This window comes from Temnothorax americanus, unplaced genomic scaffold, assembly GCF_048541705.1.
Source record: "Temnothorax americanus isolate GAGA-0224 unplaced genomic scaffold, ASM4854170v1 Scaffold8, whole genome shotgun sequence".
Lineage (NCBI taxonomy): Eukaryota > Metazoa > Arthropoda > Insecta > Hymenoptera > Formicidae > Temnothorax > Temnothorax americanus.
The window spans coordinates 4,049,882-4,068,671 of NW_027509802.1; the positions used below are offsets into that span (position 1 = coordinate 4,049,882).

Here is an 18,790-nt window from a genome sequence, read left to right on the forward strand (position 1 = left end):
TCACGCGTCGCGTCATCACAAGTTAACCAATCAACACATCCCATTTTATTACATTACTTGTGACGGGATCAAAATGGGACGTTTTGATTGGTTAACTCGAATGACGCGACGCGTGACGCGCTCATTGGAAACTCGGCCTTTCGCCTTTACCTTTACTTTTATCCTTTCTGCATTTCATGCGGGATTCGGGAATAAATATCGGCCCTAAAAACTCGTCGGCAAAGGGTATATAGAAAGGCAAGCGTCAATGAAACCGCAATTAAAGAATCGGTCTCTAATCGTCGCGAATTGCTTTTTATATTCCATTCGAGCTACCCACAAGCATTTCGGAATAACCGTGGCGTCGAGACGTATTTTTTTTACGTTCGACAAAAATGATGGTTGCCTCGCAAGTCGCACGTGAGTGCAATTCGATGCACTCGCGTGGACGAGAGTCGCGGAGGTATCGCTTTCTAGATGGGAACGAGAAACAACGAGGAGACGAGGTGCGCGTGCAGCATCTCGATTCGTCCTCAAATCGATTCATACGGAACGAAATCTAGATCCCTCAAAATCAGCTGTTGAATGCCGCACGTGTTTTCTTTTATTTCGTCGAGTCAGCAAACCGCTTATCGTCACGTCGGGCTGAATAATGAAAGAGCGTGATTCGCGGCTTATTGGCTGAGCACGGCCGAGAAAAACGGTGCCGCGTGAGAGAGAGAGAGAGAGAGAGAGAGAGAGAGAGAGAGAGAGAGAGAGAGAGAGAGAGAGAGAGAGAGAGAGAGAGAGAGAGAGAGAGGAAAGAAGAAGTGCAGGTTTTTTTGACAGAAGATCGCCTCGGCAAATTACGCGAGGTTCGTCAGAACCAGAATCTTTAACGTGGGCGGGACGACGGTGAAGGGTATGACACACAGCGACATAAGTGCTTGAAATGCCAGCAATATCCGTGACTATTAATAGATAAAATACATATGTTAGAACAAAGACTAAAGAACAATTTTGTAAGTAAATAGAATTAGAATACAATGATAATGCGATATTTGTGAGACACGCATCCCAAAAATTGCTAACAAAATATTTAAATGTAGATTTTCAAATGTTTTTTGTGCGTTTTCCTTGGATTATCGTTATGTTTCCGTGTTATTATAGTTATTTATCGTTGAGAATCTTCGGTTAATAATTTATTTTTTAAATCTATGCTCCATATATTATCTAGTTATTCTAGTTCTTCCTTAATGTTTTTATTAGTAAAATTACACGTTTTCTTTGTGTAATCGCGTTCTCTTTTATTATTGGTTATGTAAATTCTGGCACAATTTGTATTATCTTTTATGAGAATATTATTTTAAGTGTATGTATATACATAATACATATATAATACATAATACATAATACATATATCGAGTATATGATTACCCTGGCTTAATTGTGGCTTTGTCAGGTTCCCACTTGTAATGATACGTAAAATGATATGCAAAAAACTTAGCAGTTTTAATTTGCATAAAATGATTTATGCAGAACTAATATCTATGTGGAAGATCAAGATCACTTTATTTATATGTAACTTCTTCAAAATAAAAAATGTGATAAAAAATATTTATGTAAATTGCATAAAAATGTGTTAAATTAAAAATATGCGTATTAAAAAAATCGTAATGTTTAAAATATTTATCTGTGCGTTGTTAGAATGAAACGCTATTATAAAAAGTTTAAATCAAACTCTTGATGAAATGATATTTGAAATAAACTGCAAAGTTGTTAATTATTTTTACTTACCGACTTTTAAATTTTCATTAACGTAGTAAAATGTTTTAATTTTTAATTTTATTTTAATTTTTTAGATAATTAATGATATATTTTACAATTAGTTTATATCCTGTAGAATTATTTATACATACATATGTTTCCATTACCTCGTTAAAGAGCTCTCTGTATTCTGAAAGCTTAATCTATCAGCAGTCTTGGTTATCTCTTATCAAGAGGCACTGTAATTTCTCCCGTCATATAGAGATGCTATACTACATATCTCAAGTTCCGTTAGCATCAATATTAAAACAATGAGTTTTCTGTTTGGTTCTTTCTAGTAATTATATAATTTAAAAAACGCTTTTTCATTAATTTTTTATTTAGCTATTTATGTAGAAAGAAAAGTTTCTATTTTTTTAAGATATATAAATTATGGTATTTTATTACCTATATTATATCTTCTCCCTGTTTTGTCATTATTATTATATATACATTATTATTCTTCTATTAATCACCACTTAATATAAATTACAGACATTTAAATATATCTTAGTATTTTATTAAGTAAAACTATGTGTGTAATACAATTTTAATATAGTAAAAGCTTAATTACACATTTCTTTTTATTTACAGGTTGGTGTTTTCTGTGTGCTGATGCTTTGTAAAGGTATTGAAATTTGTACCTTTACAACAAATTTCCAGTCTTTTAAATGTAGAAGAAAATAGTACAAAACAATTTTTTAATGGATCGTTGTAAGAAATTTTTTATCAGAAGGTAAATTATATTTAAATTTTTATTATACTGATTATTATTAGAGATACTTTTACAAATAAAGTATTGTTCATTGTAAAATAGTGCTAATTATGTAATTTAAAAAAGCAATTAATTTTAATTAAGTAATTTTATTAGCTAGATATTTATTTTGAGGTACTCATGATGGTTTTAAAAATAAATTATTTAATACATTTTATAAATGCATATATATATATTTACCTAAAATATTGAATTTTTTTAGGCAAACTGAACTTCCTATTGACGACTTAGAGACTGAGCTTGAAAGAAAAGAACGATGGAGGAGTGTTTACATGATTTATTTTACTATGTTCTTGATGTCTCTTGGCTTCAGTATTATACTTACTGGGGTTTGGCCATATTTAGGCAAGGTATGTAGTACACATGAGCAATATATGTAATGATAAAGAAAGAGAGAGAGAGAGAGAGAGAGAGGTAGGTAGGTTATAAAAATTACAATTGTATTTGCTTAACTATATATGTATTTTAGTTGGATCCTACAGCAGGAAAAGAATTTATGGGTTACGTGGTGGCAGCTAATCCACTTGGACAAATGTTGTTTTCACCTCTGGTAGGTTGGTGGGGCAATAAAAGAGGATCAGTAAGATTGCCACTTTTAGTGACTTTAGCATTGTTTACTATCTCATCAGTTGCTTACAGTATTCTTGAAGTAATACCTGGCGATAAAAAAAATTACATGGTTGTTGCCAGATTCTTTGTTGGTGTTAGTTCTGGTGGGTTTTTTTCCCATTTATATATTATATTAACATTTATATATTTAAGATGTTTTGCTTTTGAATTAATTGCATGTTTTATTTCTTGCAGCTAATATTGCCGTAGCAAGATCTTATCTATCTGCAGCCACAAAACTTTCAGAACGCACACATGCAGTTTCTATGGTATCCTTAGCACAGGTAATTTTTTGTCACTGTATTTCTATATTAAAATGTATAAATTATATATACATATATAGATAAAAATTGATGTAATATATAAAAAAAACTATAATCTTTTATATGTCATTAATTTGAAATAAATTAATACAGTTGTGCTAAAGTTTATGTACTTTTACACAGTGATTAATATTGATCGAATACATGTGATAAAGAAGCAATATATTTTGTAGGTCCTAGGTTTTGTAGTAGGTCCTGGACTGCAGGCTGCTGTAACGCCTCTTGGAGACCATGGTGTAACATTTATGATGCTTCCTTTAAACATGTATACAGCAGCTGGTTGGATTAACGTAATAATGGGAATTTTTAATTTTATCTTTTTATTACCATGGAACTTTAAAGAACATAAAATTGCCATAAAAGAAGCTATGCGTAATGAGGGTAAAGCTACAGGTATGTAATAAATTCATGCAATTATACTTTTTCTTTAAATTTGATATAATTTAAAGCATTATATTAATATGTGAAGATTAATTATAATGAGTTAATTTTACTTTATTTTTATATTAAAAATACCTTTCTCTAAACATTTTTTATAATTTTATTGCCGATTTTTTATTGGATTTTGTTTACAACAGAATTTATTGCATTTGCAGAAAAAGAAACGTGGAAAGCTATAAAACCAGACTATTTGGCTACATGGACTTTAATTTGTGCATTCTTCGTTTTAGTTTTTAATTTTGTTCTTCTTGAGACGTAAGTGCATTCGTTTTCTAATATTTATAAGGATAAAGGATTAGATCGACTCAATATAATTAAATAAAATCGAACTTAAATCAAAATTGTAATTAAATGAAATGACTGAAAAATAATGATAGCATTTTTTTAATAGAAATAAAATTAAGAATTTGCTTTTAAAAGTAAATTTAACGTCTACTGCAAAATGTTAAAATTAAGACCATTGACTGGAATCTCGGTTTGCCAAATAAAAGGTTTTAATTGATACGTATAGGTATATATATATACGTTCTGAAAGTATATATACTATATATATATTTATATAGTATATATACTTTTTTTATATAGTCTTGCTACTTCTCTTACCATGGATCAGTTTGCTTGGACTAAAAAAGAAGCACTGTATTATATGGGAATACTAATGAGCGTCGGAGCTGTGATATCCTGTATTACATTTACAATGATTGGACCACTTTGTCAGAGGTAATTAATAATGAAATCTTAATCTTTTCAACACAAATAATCAATACTTGTACAAAAATTGTTTTATTTCATTGCTTCTATAATATTTGTAGCTGTAAATAGATAATATTTTTCACTCTGTATGCTATCAAATAAAATATATTTTGCAATCTTTTTTTTATAGATTTGCTGAACGTAAAGTAATGTTATGGGGTGGATTCTTCTTTATGGTGATTGGACGAGTACTGTGTGTCCCATGGGGTCCAGATCCTCCTATAATTGCAGATTTTGGACGTAAGTATCTGCTAAATAAATAAATATTTGTGTATTTTTTACACTTAGCACATAGTTTTGTTTATGCATATTATATAATAATTTTGTAATGAAAGTGCTTCAATATCTTGTAGCATATAATAATATTACGGAAGATGCCAATGGTACAGAAATCGTAGGATGCCCCATTAATCAGGAATGGTGCCTATATACACCACAAATCACAATTACTCAATTTCTTATTGGTTACGGTTTTACAGCCATAGGTTATCCTCTAGGAGTTACTCTGATGCAAACTATATTTAGTAAAATTCTCGGCCCGCGTCCGCAAGGCGTATGGATGGGTTTATTGACAGGTGCGGGTTGTGCGTCTCGTGTTTTAGGTCCAGTATTTGTAGGTTTCATTTATACTCGCTTAGGAACATATCACACTTTTGGTATCACTGGCGTAATGCTAATTATTTCCATGTTGTGGTTACAAGTCGTAAATAAGCGTTTGATCGCGCCAGAGCTAAAGAAAAACAATGAAGCGCCGAACAGTCAAGGAAAAGATATCGAAATTCGATTAGTTACATATCGAAATTCCATTTAAGAGCTGATAATACTCAAACATTACGTGAAGCTGTATAGTTTAACGGAATATCACATCGTAATTGTGATAATGAAAGTTGTGTGTTGGCGAGGAAAGTTTATCTTTTTGTGCAATATGCAATTGCCGTAATAAATTGTACATAAATATAAACAAATATTATTAAGGCTACAATGCAAATTAATCTATATTTTTTATGAATGTATACAGATTACTATTACATTCTTTAAATGTATAGATGTTTTATAGAAAGTTACTCTGCTAAATATGATTAAGAATGAAACGGATGCCTTTCTCAGAATAGTTCTAAATATATAACAATAATTGAGATAATTGAGAAAACATTCTTTTGCTCAGAAATGCTCAAAACTTTTTAGTAATACAATTTGTTGAAATTTTATTATATTTGTTTATATAAATTCGAAATGACCAATGTTATATTCATTATAATATGTTGTTAAATATTAATGTTAATGTTAAGACTTGGATTATGAAAGACAAAGACTTGCCATAAATAATGCAAAGTGAAATTCATGAACTGTTCTTCCAGTATTTTTGCTTAAAAAAAAGTTATAACTTCCGAAATATATTGCACAGTTATCGATTTAGTGTTTAGAGATTTTTATTAATATTTAGGGGAAATAGTATGTGTGTGGATATAGATAAATACTCTTGTACAAACCGTGAGTTGGATACACATTGAACTCCAGTTCTACAAGCACTTTTATTAATTGCAAAATGTTAGAAAATTGCACAAGAAGTAAATTTCTTTAATAATCCATATTTTGTGTATATTTTTATATACTTATTGCTCTTTTATAAATTTTAAAGTTGCGTTTATCATTGCTTAAATATTAAATTAACTATAAATGCTATAATTATGTCTAAGAATTTGAGTAATGTACAAATTTATAATAGAATAGCATATAAGAGCGCTTTATCTTTCCTAAAAACTAGGAAAATAATATTATATATACAAATGTGTTAAACCATAGCAAATATTATGCGATATAAAATTTAATTATGTACTATAAGATTATCTGAGACTAATCAATTAATTCTTTTTTTTTAATTTAAAATTTTGTTATTTTGTTATTAGCATGCTAATAACTGTTTTCGCTCAAGATACATTTAAAGGTTGGAATGTTCATTAGATTATTGTAATATTTGTGAATTGCGCACTTTATTAGTTGCTTACATAAATATAATACGTAAATGCAACATAAATCAATGCAAGAGTGTAAAAGGGTACAGTCAGCTTTTTATTATTTTGTGTAGCTTAAAGAGCAAAGACTGACCTAACTAAAATTTCATAAAATTGTTTTACATTAATTAAGAAATGAACAGTTGATATTACATGAGCACATAGAACATAGATATTACTACTTGCTAATTTACTGCTTAATTTTTTATGACTATTTCAAAAAAGAATAAAGTAAAAAATTGTGAAAAAACAATTCTCTCACAACCAAAATTAGAAAGCCATAATTAAATATATATCGTAATTGTGGTGAATAGTTGTCAAAAAACTCAAATAAAATACAATATATAAATTTTATATTATAATATAATTGGCATTATATATCTTACAAAAAATATAAACTGTATATATTTTCTAAGTGCAATTTAATTAGAAAGTAAAGCAACGAGTCATATTTTATAAAATGCAATATTTCGAGATAACACATATAGGCAATATACCAAAAATTTGTGCAAAAAATTAACAATTCACATATTTATCAGTTCACGCATCTATTTTCTGACTACTTGAGATATGGAATTAATGTTTTACAGTTTTGAAAAATGTTTTTTGTTCCCGACCATTAAGAACAAAATATATGGATTGTCAAAAGACTTTGAACATTGCAAAAGTGGCAATGCTAATATCTGATTTTAATGCAATTATGATTGTTTTCATCACATATAACAAGTATATAAAATTAAAGGACTAATATTTCTTGAGAAATAGTAAAGCCGAAAAAATTATTTCATTTACGTATTTGTGGAGTGTTGCCAACATATATACGCATAGGCATATTTTTCTAATACTTGTATATATTAGATAAATATCTTAAATATACTTAATTGCAAATAAAAATGTACGTGGTATTAATATTACTACATTTTATAACTAATGAAAATAAAACGAAAATGAAATAAAACAAATATAAAGTTATAATAAATATTTTATATTGCCCTTCTTTATAGACGCTATTTCTTTTGTTTTATCTTAACAATAAAAGCTGAACGCACTATATAAAATTCTTAAAACTTGACACGACCAAGATGAATCAGACTGGTTGTCAAATACTAAATTTTTATTTTTATTTCTCTATCGCAGTAGAAATTATTTGACTATCATTTCTTACATTTCTTCTTATCTCGTAACATGAATACAATAAAACCTTCAACTCTAGAAAAAGCTGTCAAAAATTTGACACATTATATAAACACATAGATTCTCATAAATGCTGTGCTATCACTTATAAACGCTAATGATACGATAAGAGTGCACGGTTACTATGGATTACAAAACTGATCGATACATATCTCTCCTTAAGATGAATTATAGAAATGCGGATTATTCATACAAATAACCTTATAATTACAATTAATCTTTCTTCTTTGGTTTTTTAGGATTACGCGAACGCGATTTTGCTTTGCAGAGCGGGCAAATTGGTGCATTTCTGTGAATTTGTTGATGGCACGAGAGGCAAGACTTCATAGGCGGCGGTTGTTGCCTGTAAAAAGCGATGGAAATACTTTTTTTTATCAGAGAAACGATAACAAATAATGTTTTCAATTTTACACGAAGAATGTAATAAGGGGACGAGATATACCAGTGGTACCTGAATGTTGGAGCGGGCGGCCCTGGGGCTGGCGGTAACGGTCTGGGCTCTGGTTTGCTCGGCCCCTGAAGCGGTTGCGGAGCTAGGAAAGGTGTGGAACCACCTGGATGGCCAGGATGGTGCAGCCCGAGCGGCGGTAACAAGTCATCACCCCGTACCTCTACTCTCCATTCCGCCTTTTGCATCGGACGTTCGAAGTAGCTACGAACAAACCGTCTACACAATAAAAGTTTAACTCAGCTCACTCCGCAATGTCATTCTCCACTTATAGGCTGATATTAAATGCGCTTCTCTCGCAGCTGATTTTCAACAGCTTCGTGACAATCAAGATACTCACTCAGGAGAAATAAGATCCGACTCGGTCTCGTATAACTCCGGCAATCTCTCCAAACCCAAAAATTCCCTGCGCATACGGTCAATGTCGTGTTTCAATGGTTGATAATCATTGTTGTGAATCAATTTCGCAGTTTCCCTCGCCCTGTTACGAGCTTCCTCCGCTTGCTTGATCACTGATTCCATCTGACGGAGCACGAGCCTTATTATTAACAATTCCATACGATTCTATCCTATCGGAAGCAAAAAAACCAAGCAATTATAAATTCACCGCATTGATGTCCGCGTGTATCTGACGCAATTCCTCGACGTGTGCCATTTTCTCCTGCATCAGCAGGTCCATTTCTTGCTTGTATTCCAATAAACATTTCTCCTCTTGCTCGGTCTGCTCCACCTCTTGCAATATCCTCTGTTTCAGCTTCTCCAATTGAAGGGTCTTCGATCTGCGCGAGTACAAAGGAAAGAAACGTCAAATAAATTTCTCGCCGCGACACACGAGAGAACGTATGTGTGAGGATATCGCATCCCCATATACCTAATGTCTTTCAAAGCCTCCAGCTTCGCGAAAATCACCGCCGTTTCGGACGCCGACATGTCGGAGGTTAAATCCCCGTTACTTATTCGATTACCACGAGCTCCGCGGAATAATTCAGCAGCGTTTCTCCCTTCGACTCGCGAGTTCGTCTACTGCATATTCGGTATCGGCAGTTATCGGTGCGATTAGCGAGAGAAAAACGCGTTTCACGGGACGGGTGACGGGCGTTGCGCACGATCGAGCGACTCCGCGACGAGGCTTCGGCTTCGGCGAGGCTGCTCGACAGAGTTGACGGTGAGCCTTATCGGACAGCGTCGCGACTCGCGACAGCACGGCGGACAGAGCGGAGTAGCGGAGTAGCTCGGTTCGTCAATCGGTCTTTCATTTCCTTTCATCTCCCATCTCCCCGCGTGAGATAGCGAACTTGAAATCTGCCCAACGAGAAGAACGCGACGCGCCATCTGGGATGCTGCGGCTCGCGATAGTCGCAATCTCGACGGGCGGCGCTCCGATTCGATTGCGATGATTTTTTCGGAGTACCTACGCGCGCGTGTAAATACTGTTAAATGAAATACATATACGAAATGCGACACGCGCTGGCAAAACGCGCGACGTACGTCTACGCGATCTTGAAATCTGACGAGAGTACAAATTTTGTAGAGCACACAAAATGGGTATTTTAGATTAACTTTAATATCTCTCTGTTTAACTTATTATCTTTTTCTAATTCTTTCATAGAGCTATATATATAGAAAAAAGTAAAAAGTCAATTAAACCGAGATTAAAGTTAATCTGCATTGGTAGAAATCGACGCGGTTCGAATCGTCGCGATCGCGAGGATCGCGTTTTGCCGCGCGTTGCCTCATTGCACTTTAAAAATCGAACGACCGCATTTAGCACAAACGCGAGAGACACGAATATAATTTGCACCATTGATCCCTATTTAACCCTGGAATAGAGCAAGTGACGTATGTCACCTAGCTTTCTTTCTCAATGCTCCGCTCCGCGACGTCGCGTAATTTCATCAAGCCCGTCGAATGAAAGGTTGTCTCATTTTATTTCATTGCTGTGGAAAATATAACGATTATCGATCAATTGAAATATATGTAATACGCTGACATTATTCCGATATAGACAGAGAAAATTATACGTGCACGCATTTTACTCTAATTAAATTTGAGTTAAATTACCAGTAAATTGGTGATGAGCTTTCCAAAAATTATCGTCAAAAAGAGTCGTAAATAAGAGTCCAAATATCATAAAATGTTTTAAGCCTTTGTACTGCTTAATCGAATTGTTTGTATTATTTGCGCAATTGGCATCTGCTTTCTTATCTTCGTCCAATATCTTATCGACGACGGTAGACCTTCGCGAAATTCTAGGAAGCAAAAATTATCATAGATGGAGTTTCGCGTGCGCAAATCGCGTTGGGGAACGAATCCTCCAACGACTTGCGAATAGTTGCGAAATCTTCGACTTCGATTGGCCCTGCGAAATCGGCCGTTGGTCATTGGTCACGATTCAACGAACAAAAAACGTGTTAATGAAGCTGAAAAAAAAGAGGGGAACCGCAATGTGGAGGGTACGATCAAAGCGAATCGGCCCCATTTTCCCCCTCGATTCTCGCGCGTCGCGTACATATGTATGTACATATATATGTACAACATACGTTTTCGCCAGGGCGCGTCCCCCGGCTGCGAAATTCGTTTTCAAGCGGCCGCGCGGGCGAGCGCGCACGCGCGCTCGCCCGCGCGTGCGCCGACCCGCCGGCCCTGGAGGGGCGTGTAGAAAGGAGGCCATATTGTACAGTTAAATTGAAAGAACGAAAATAATTGTATCGCCGTCGCCGATCGCTCTCGCGCGCCCGCACCGCCTACGGTTCCCCTTGTCTGCGTTCCCCCGTTATCGTTCGCGAGCCGACGGCCGGATCCCTGCCTGCCTGCCCGCCCGTCCTCGCGTTGCGCGCATCCCGCGACGGGAACCGAGAAGGGAAGCGAAGCGAGAGAGCAGCAGCCGCAGCGGAGAGCAACCCACGGGACTCGGCTCGGGAGCCAATCGGCGGCTCCTCGGCCTCCTCTCTGCCCTTTGTATATAAGCCATACGTCGTCGCAGTAGCGCGGTTCCGAGTTCCGACCCCGGGGGTAACCGACGTCGGTTCGCTCAGAGGTGCTTGTTGCTTGCTGCGGTCGAGATGGGCACTCGGGACGACGAGTACGATTATTTATTTAAAGGTAAATCGCCACGCGCTTCTCTCTCTCTCTCTCTCTCTCTCTCTTTCTCACACCCTCCCTCCCTCCCTCCATCGCTGTCTTCCTCTCGTACAGTGCGACTCCGAATATCTTTTTTCTTTTTTCACGTTTCTCGAGAGACGGTCCCCCGCGATCGACGAGGTTTTCCGCTGGCGTTTTCCACCGCCGTGGCGACGACGACCGCCGTAACGTCGGCCTCGCGAACGTCGACGATCGTCCGCGGCCGCCTGCGCGCGCGATGACATCAGAAACGATGACCCACCGTCGCGGAGGCTAATCCGTTCTCCGCGACGGGGGGGGAAAGAGCGTCCCGCCGCGATTCCTCGAGGCGATTTCCTGACCTGATGGTCGACGGCGATCCGTCGTCGCCGTCCAGTCGTCCTCCTCTCCTCACCCCTTTCCCCTTGCCGTACTCTTACTCTGCTGCCTGTCTCGCTCCCTCTTTGGGCTCTTTCCCCGCGTCGCGAAAAACGCCCGCGATTTGTACATTACGCATGTAATTGGACTCGATATATGCGCGTATCGAATATACGCGATGTTTTACATCCGCTATGCCGATTGTATGTCCGTCGTGCGGATGTATTCGTTCGTGCGCCTGTGACATACATGAAATTTCTTTCGGCCTTGTCATTCCGCATCATCTGCACTTTCGTGAAATGGAAGGGGGAGAGGGGGAGAGAGAGAGAGAGAGAGAGAGAGAGAGAGAGAGAGAGAGAGCGAGCAAATTACTATAAACGCTATCGTCAGTTCTCTATCGTCAGCTGTCGTATCTATATACTACGGCTACGTCTCGATATTCACTACGTGCCAGTACTTACTGAAAATCTGTAGTTTACGTCACGTATACTATAGATTGTCGGTGCTGACAGTGATTATCGAAACGCAGCCTACCTTGTTCTTTGTTGATTTGATTTTTTTTTGCGACGATTAATGTTAATCAGTTACGTTAATCAGTCGCTCGCAGGATTCGGAGGTTTGCAGATCTGTTCGGTTATTTTAGCATCATTGTGTAGTGTCGTTTCATGGGACACTTCCATCAATTTGGCCGATCTTGATCCCTAACTTAATAAGGGTATATTGTAGTCATATATTTGGTCACTGTCACTGTCCCCTGATCCGACTGCGCAGTATTTTAGCAGGCTGATAAGTTGGGCTAATCATATCTTTCCTTTTATTCGTATATCTTTTTTAATAAGTGTGATTCGTACACAGAATCAACTTTATACAAGTAATTTTTAAGACAGGAGTCGGATGTGTGACGAAATTTTCTCCTGAATTGTCTTGTCAAAGTAATTGGTTAATTTTTTATTATAAACTTGGCTTTAGACGAATGAGAAAGTTATATGTAAACGTGATATACTCGTGCACGAATACATGTACACTGTGTTTATATTTCTCACTTTGGGAAGAGCGAAGAGAGCAGACGTGGAATGAGGGGGATCAATGAAATCCTTGCTGTGCTTTATTTCCCATGCTTTACGTCTGAACAGCGATCTATTCAAAGAGCACGCATACACGTTGCACACGTATGCTATACGTGATCGTGACATGTGGCACTGATTCATCGATACATGACACAACTTTTTCAGTTTTACGGATAAAGAGCTTTATGCAGTGGTCATTAAGTCATTACTTTTGTAGCTATTCAACATTCATGGTACCTATTATGAAAGCTGCATTTCAACATTCGGTGTCAATACTGAAAATCTATATATTTTTCTATATTTTACATCACGTATACTATAGATTTTCAGTAGTGACAGTTGCTGACAGTAAATATCGGATTGCAGCCGCACAATAATTGATCATTTCAATTGTGAAATTTGGATGATGATAGAAATTTGATCTTAGGGAATGTTTTGATGATATTGTAATTATTGACTTTGAAACAGATTCAACTATTTCCACATATATACATCTACTTGGGCAAGATTGAGATTAAATACAATTGAGGTGTATTTTTAAAAAATAATATATAAATAGTTTTGTAATATAAAATTTATATTTTATCTCAGTTGCACGTTCGAGGATAATTTAAAACACTCAAAATTCCTAATTGTTATTATCTTTAGATAATAATGATAGGAATTTAATATGTCAGCTGCTCGGAGCAGTTGCAGTCACGTTTGATATGTGATCTGATACTAGGTATACCGAGATGAGAGAAGGAGGGAAAGAGAAAGAGAGAAATAGAAAAATACAATTACTATTGTAAAATGTATCTTTTTTCATTTCTCATTTGTTAAATGACCCTGCCAATCCCAAAATTTAATTGTTGCTAAGCATTTGTCTAATTGATTCTTTTTGTCTTTTCAGTTGTCCTCATCGGGGATTCTGGAGTAGGAAAAAGTAATCTCCTATCCCGATTTACAAGAAATGAATTCAATTTGGAGTCGAAGTCTACCATCGGAGTCGAATTTGCAACGCGCAGTATACAAGTAGATGGTAAAACCATTAAAGCCCAAATTTGGGATACAGCTGGACAAGAGCGCTATCGTGCGATTACTTCTGCGTAAGTTTCACATATTTGTTAGCAAAAAGTTTAAAAATAATAGCTTATTTATCACGAATTATTTCAAGTAATATCATTAAGTCCCGTAAATAATTGCTTTTACGTATAAATAAAAATATTGAGAAGCCAAAAAATGAAAAAATGATTGTTCTTTAAATTGAATAATAGAATATTATTGAATCTTTGATTTTTTAATAGTGAAAGTTGAATTTTGCAGGTTGTTACTTATTATTATTATTAATATTATATTTGAATATTTATTCACAATTAAGAAAATAGAGACTAGAAAAATATATGCGAGTAAAACAGTTAAAAAGAAACTTTCTTCATAAAGTTAACATTTGCCATAAAGATATATGACATACATATCAATAATCTTTTTCTAATTACTAGATATTACCGCGGAGCAGTTGGTGCACTACTCGTGTATGATATTGCGAAACACCTGACGTATGAAAATGTAGAAAGATGGTTACGAGAATTGCGGGACCATGCCGATCAGAATATTGTGATCATGTTAGTGGGAAATAAGTCGGACTTAAGGCATCTGCGTGCTGTTCCAACCGACGAGGCTAAAGCGTTTGCTGAGAGGAACGGCTTGTCTTTCATTGAAACATCCGCTTTAGATTCTACTAACGTTGAGACGGCGTTTCAAAACATATTAACAGGTAATAGATCTCTTCAACGATACCGTTATACATATATATTAGAATTTATTATTCCCGAAACAATCATCTCATATTCTTTCGCTCAAAACTTTTTGACTTTTTAATCCATCCTATAAATCGAGGCATACATATATGGGGTGAGGGTCAGGATCAAACTCGGTCGGCCGAGTCTATGAGTCAATTGCTCCTACAGAACATTATCCAATGATGTCATATGAAATTAGCAGTTACTGAATTGATTGTTAAATATTGGAATTAAAATTATATTAGAACTGTAATAGCTATATAATATAATATGATTAGGTGTCTGTTTCCACGAAAACAGTTATCACTTATCAGTACTTTCTTACAGTTATTGATATATGTGTTGTACTATATGTTGTGTTTTTTAGTACCATAGATATAGAATTTCCTTTTATTATTACATGAGATTCATTCCATTATTTTATGAAAAATTCCATCAATATATTAACAAAATTGTCTAACTCTGTATAAATTCTTTTATTTCGTGATAGTGCAAATTGCAATACTACGATAGAATTTGTGAATAGAAATTGTGTATATATAATATTTACTTCGAAATATTGTAATATAATATTATAAATATTTTGTCAATATCTAATATATATTATATTTTATTGAGATCATTGAAAGGCTTTGTCTTTATATAAAAGTGGAGATTATTTATTGTATGCTAAATTAAATTAAAATTGCACGTGGCATATTTTACTGTCTCATTCAACAAAACTTTTTGTCTTTACAGAAATATACAGAATCGTATCGCAAAAACAGATACGAGATCCACCTGAAGGTGATACAATCCGGCCACAGAATGTAGAACAAATTGAAGTCAAACCAACGATGAATGCCGAGGGAATGCGTAAGCAGTGCTGCCAGTGACTCACCTTGTTGCTTAAAATGTGTGTACACGTATATACAGTATGAATATCACGGAAGTACAGTTGGGGATAATATCTAATTTCTAATGAAAACAAATTTCGTTTATGATGCAGTAAAAAGTTTCTGGAATGATCATTTGTATAATAGGATAGATTTAATATAAGAAAACTGTGGTTAGTTTATTATTAATGTTAACTTGATTGTAAATTGAGTTAATTTTAACATATATCAAAATTAAATATTACTAAAGACACTTCCATCACGTTTTTTTCATTCCAATAATTTGTATTCTATACATTGTTACAAAACCATATTGAAATATTGACTTGTTTATTCTTGTACATATAACTATATAGAGCCATTTATACATATTCAATCTTCTACTTAAATAATTAAAATATTTAAGTTTGTTATTGCCTTCAAAGGAAACAAATTTGTATTGCAGATTGCATAATTTATACAGGATGTTTTAAAACAACTAGATGTCCTTTATCTCTCAATTAATTCAAAGTTGACATTTTCTCAACGGATATGTCGAATCAATATTTTTCGAATAATTAATTATTGAAAGTAAAAGACACTTCGCGAATTAAGTATCAAAATTAAATGAATAATGAAACTAATTAATTGAAAATTGGAATCTCGATAATTAAGGATTTCTCTCGATTTTTTCACGAAGAAAACATCGATTTCGAATTAGCTAAAGAATTTGTGATTAAAAGGACATCCAGTGGCTTTCGGATATTCTATACAGTTAGATAAAATGCTTTATAATAGTCAGAAACAGGCGATAAAAATTTTAACGATATTTGTGTGTCCAACAATAAATATATATCACTGAACATGTTGAAATTATTTGTAATCATATAGCTTGCTTTTAGACTATTAAACAGTTCAAAATATCTAAATAAGCTGGAATATTTTTGGTGCATTTATTAAACTAATGTTTTTATACGTGTGATAATCTTTTCGTTAATATTATTACTATCGTATTACATTCAATCATTTTATGTATAGAGTATCATATAGATAATCTACTTCATCAGTTTTAGAAATTTTTTACATACTTTTTTAATCTTTAATATGAAATAATTTTAATTAATCCCCCTTAATAACATATTTGGTAATAATAAAATAGAGAAAAAATTTGATGAAAATTGATGTTAAGCATCGATAAGATGACTCATGTGTGGTATAATCTAGACGATCTCTGACGTCATCGTAAAGAAAGTTTACGTAAGCGTGGATGTGATTCCGAATAATTACGGAATTATGTAATATTTTATAGGTTTTGTACGTTTTAAGAACCGCATCTATATGAATTCACAATATTAGCTATTTAAGTATCTTTGTGAGCATTCTATACTTCTTTTATTTTTTTCGTACAAATAATGAGCATACATTTTCATCTTAAATATAGAGTGCGACAAAAAACAGATTTATTATTTATATTGCTTGTAAATTTTTTTGTTTTCCTCTAAGGTTTAGACAGCCATATATCCATAATCCTTCAGAATCGTTGCTTTATGTTCCATATGTGAATTTTTCTACTAAAGAAGTTCCTTCAGAGATTCCGATATTATGCTATTATGTGAAGTATTGAATATATTGTAAGCTTAACTATATTTATTATTATACAGATAATTTCTAAACTTTTTGAAGATTTATATCTTATAATACATGCATAGTATTATTTTAATTAAGTGAATTATTTCTTATACTTCAATAGATACTACATTGACACTCATTTATCTAAAATGTTTGAAGAGATATATGAAATATATTATAAATATGAAAAAGGTATGCTAGTAATTCGAGTCTATATTCGAGTAATAGAGTTTTGTATATCTCAGAATATATATACATATATATTTCTCTTAGGTTTATTTCATAATTCTATTTATAATATCGTTTATTATATATTTATTAAAACCAAATGTATAATAAATCAATCACGAAACAATTAATCGTTATTTACTAAGTGCACTTTCAAATATTTATTGCTTGTAGCCATAAAGACTATAATTTTATTTTACAGAAGCAGTCATACGGAGGGGAAAAAAGTGGGAGTACTAGTTGGCGGTAGATATAACAGGTGCATAACAGAACGAGAGTTAAGACTATGTGCGCAAGCATGTAATCTCATATGTTAAAGGAGATTTTATCCTTACCAATGCGAGAGAGGACATCCATCAATCCATATACGAGTATGCATTACATGTTCGTAGAAATAATCAAGTAAGGATAAGTGACAAAAAAAAGATTGTATGATGCTGTAAGCGCGCATATATGCGCACCATTTCGCGAAAAAAAAAAGATCATCTTTACTCTCTCTGTTTGTCTCTCTATCTGTCACGATATAAATTATGTTATAATATAAATAAATGTTATATTACTGCTTCTTTGTAATACATACATACATACATATACGACTCTTCTTAACGCGTAGCGTAATCGTGAATATGTGAACGCAGTTTATGATCGTATATGCAATGAAGTATCGTGAATAAGTACTATCATGCACTGCATAGAAGAAAACAAATATATAGCTAACGGGCTTACATGGCGAATGATGAAAAAGCGGTGGAAACAACTAACTTGAGATAGTCCTTTCTCGTTGCTCACTCTCGGCTCTTCGTAAATAATAGTACTAGTCTATACAAGCTTGGGCACTACATGCTTCGGGATTACTTTATTTTTACATGAATCTTTCCGAACTTCGGACCGGATAAAATTATATAAGAACGATTACGAACAAAGCTGTATAGTAGGCGTTTTTCAAAACTCTAATGCCCGGTGTCCACGATGCAAGAACTTGGTCCAAGTTTTGGTTTAAGCCAATCAACTTGCAGCTCTTACAGAAAAGCAGCAGTTTCACTGGCTTAAACCAAAACTTGGACCAAGTTCTTGCATCGTGGACACCGGGCTTAAGAGATGTTGCTTTCTGTGTGGCTGTAATATGTATGATACGTTATCGTCTCACGAGCTTTTATTGTATCCTAAATAAAATAGAGAGTGAGTAAGGTGTTGACAAATCGGAGTGTCTATTTCTCGACGAATTACATGAAAAATCAACGGTTTGAAATTTATCACTTATAATAATATTTGGAAGATTATTTTTAAAAAAGCAAGATAATTAATGAAAGATAATTATAGTGCATCATGCGTGCGTTTAACCTGATTTATATAGAGTACGCATAATTTATATTATCGCGATATATATATATATATATATATATATATATATATATATCCGGATATGTATATCGGA

At 34.1% G+C, this 18,790-nt stretch overlaps 3 protein-coding genes across 6 annotated transcripts; 2 read left to right on the plus strand and 1 right to left on the minus strand.

Annotated features, from left to right (window-relative positions):
- Positions 1–529: 529 nt before the first annotated feature.
- Cln7 (CLN7/MFS domain-containing 8) lies at positions 530–7,334 on the plus strand. The gene is made up of 10 exons (XM_077423622.1): positions 530–980; positions 2,359–2,500; positions 2,742–2,889; positions 3,009–3,252; positions 3,344–3,432; positions 3,645–3,864; positions 4,068–4,167; positions 4,498–4,632; positions 4,796–4,905; positions 5,019–7,334. The coding sequence occupies exons 2-10, from the start codon at positions 2,469–2,471 to the stop codon at positions 5,474–5,476; spliced, it is 1,536 nt and encodes a 511-aa protein (XP_077279748.1). The 5' UTR covers positions 530–980; positions 2,359–2,468; the 3' UTR covers positions 5,477–7,334.
- A 357-nt stretch (positions 7,335–7,691) lies between these two features.
- Positions 7,692–9,656, minus strand: LOC143907106 (zinc finger C4H2 domain-containing protein). 3 transcript variants are annotated; one of them, XM_077423631.1, is made up of 5 exons: positions 9,191–9,656; positions 8,927–9,098; positions 8,660–8,841; positions 8,314–8,523; positions 7,692–8,214 (listed from the first exon to the last, which is right to left on the minus strand). In XM_077423631.1, exons 1-5 carry the CDS (start codon positions 9,247–9,249, stop codon positions 8,085–8,087), a joined length of 753 nt encoding a protein of 250 aa, XP_077279757.1. In that variant the 5' UTR covers positions 9,250–9,656; the 3' UTR covers positions 7,692–8,084. The 3 variants fall into 3 exon arrangements, with proteins under 3 accessions (XP_077279757.1, XP_077279754.1, XP_077279755.1); XM_077423628.1 differs by having other exon boundaries at positions 8,314–8,538; positions 9,191–9,654; XM_077423629.1 differs by having other exon boundaries at positions 8,323–8,538; positions 9,191–9,651.
- A 1,326-nt stretch (positions 9,657–10,982) lies between these two features.
- Rab11 (RAS oncogene family member Rab11) lies at positions 10,983–18,772 on the plus strand. 2 transcript variants are annotated; one of them, XM_077423637.1, is made up of 5 exons: positions 10,983–11,421; positions 13,756–13,951; positions 14,345–14,619; positions 15,383–15,539; positions 17,558–18,772. In XM_077423637.1, the coding sequence occupies exons 1-4, from the start codon at positions 11,382–11,384 to the stop codon at positions 15,517–15,519; spliced, it is 648 nt and encodes a 215-aa protein (XP_077279763.1). In that variant the 5' UTR covers positions 10,983–11,381; the 3' UTR covers positions 15,520–15,539; positions 17,558–18,772. The 2 variants fall into 2 exon arrangements, with proteins under 2 accessions (XP_077279763.1, XP_077279762.1); XM_077423636.1 differs by lacking the exon at positions 10,983–11,421 and adding an exon at positions 12,264–12,412.
- The last annotated feature ends 18 nt before the right edge of the window (positions 18,773–18,790 follow it).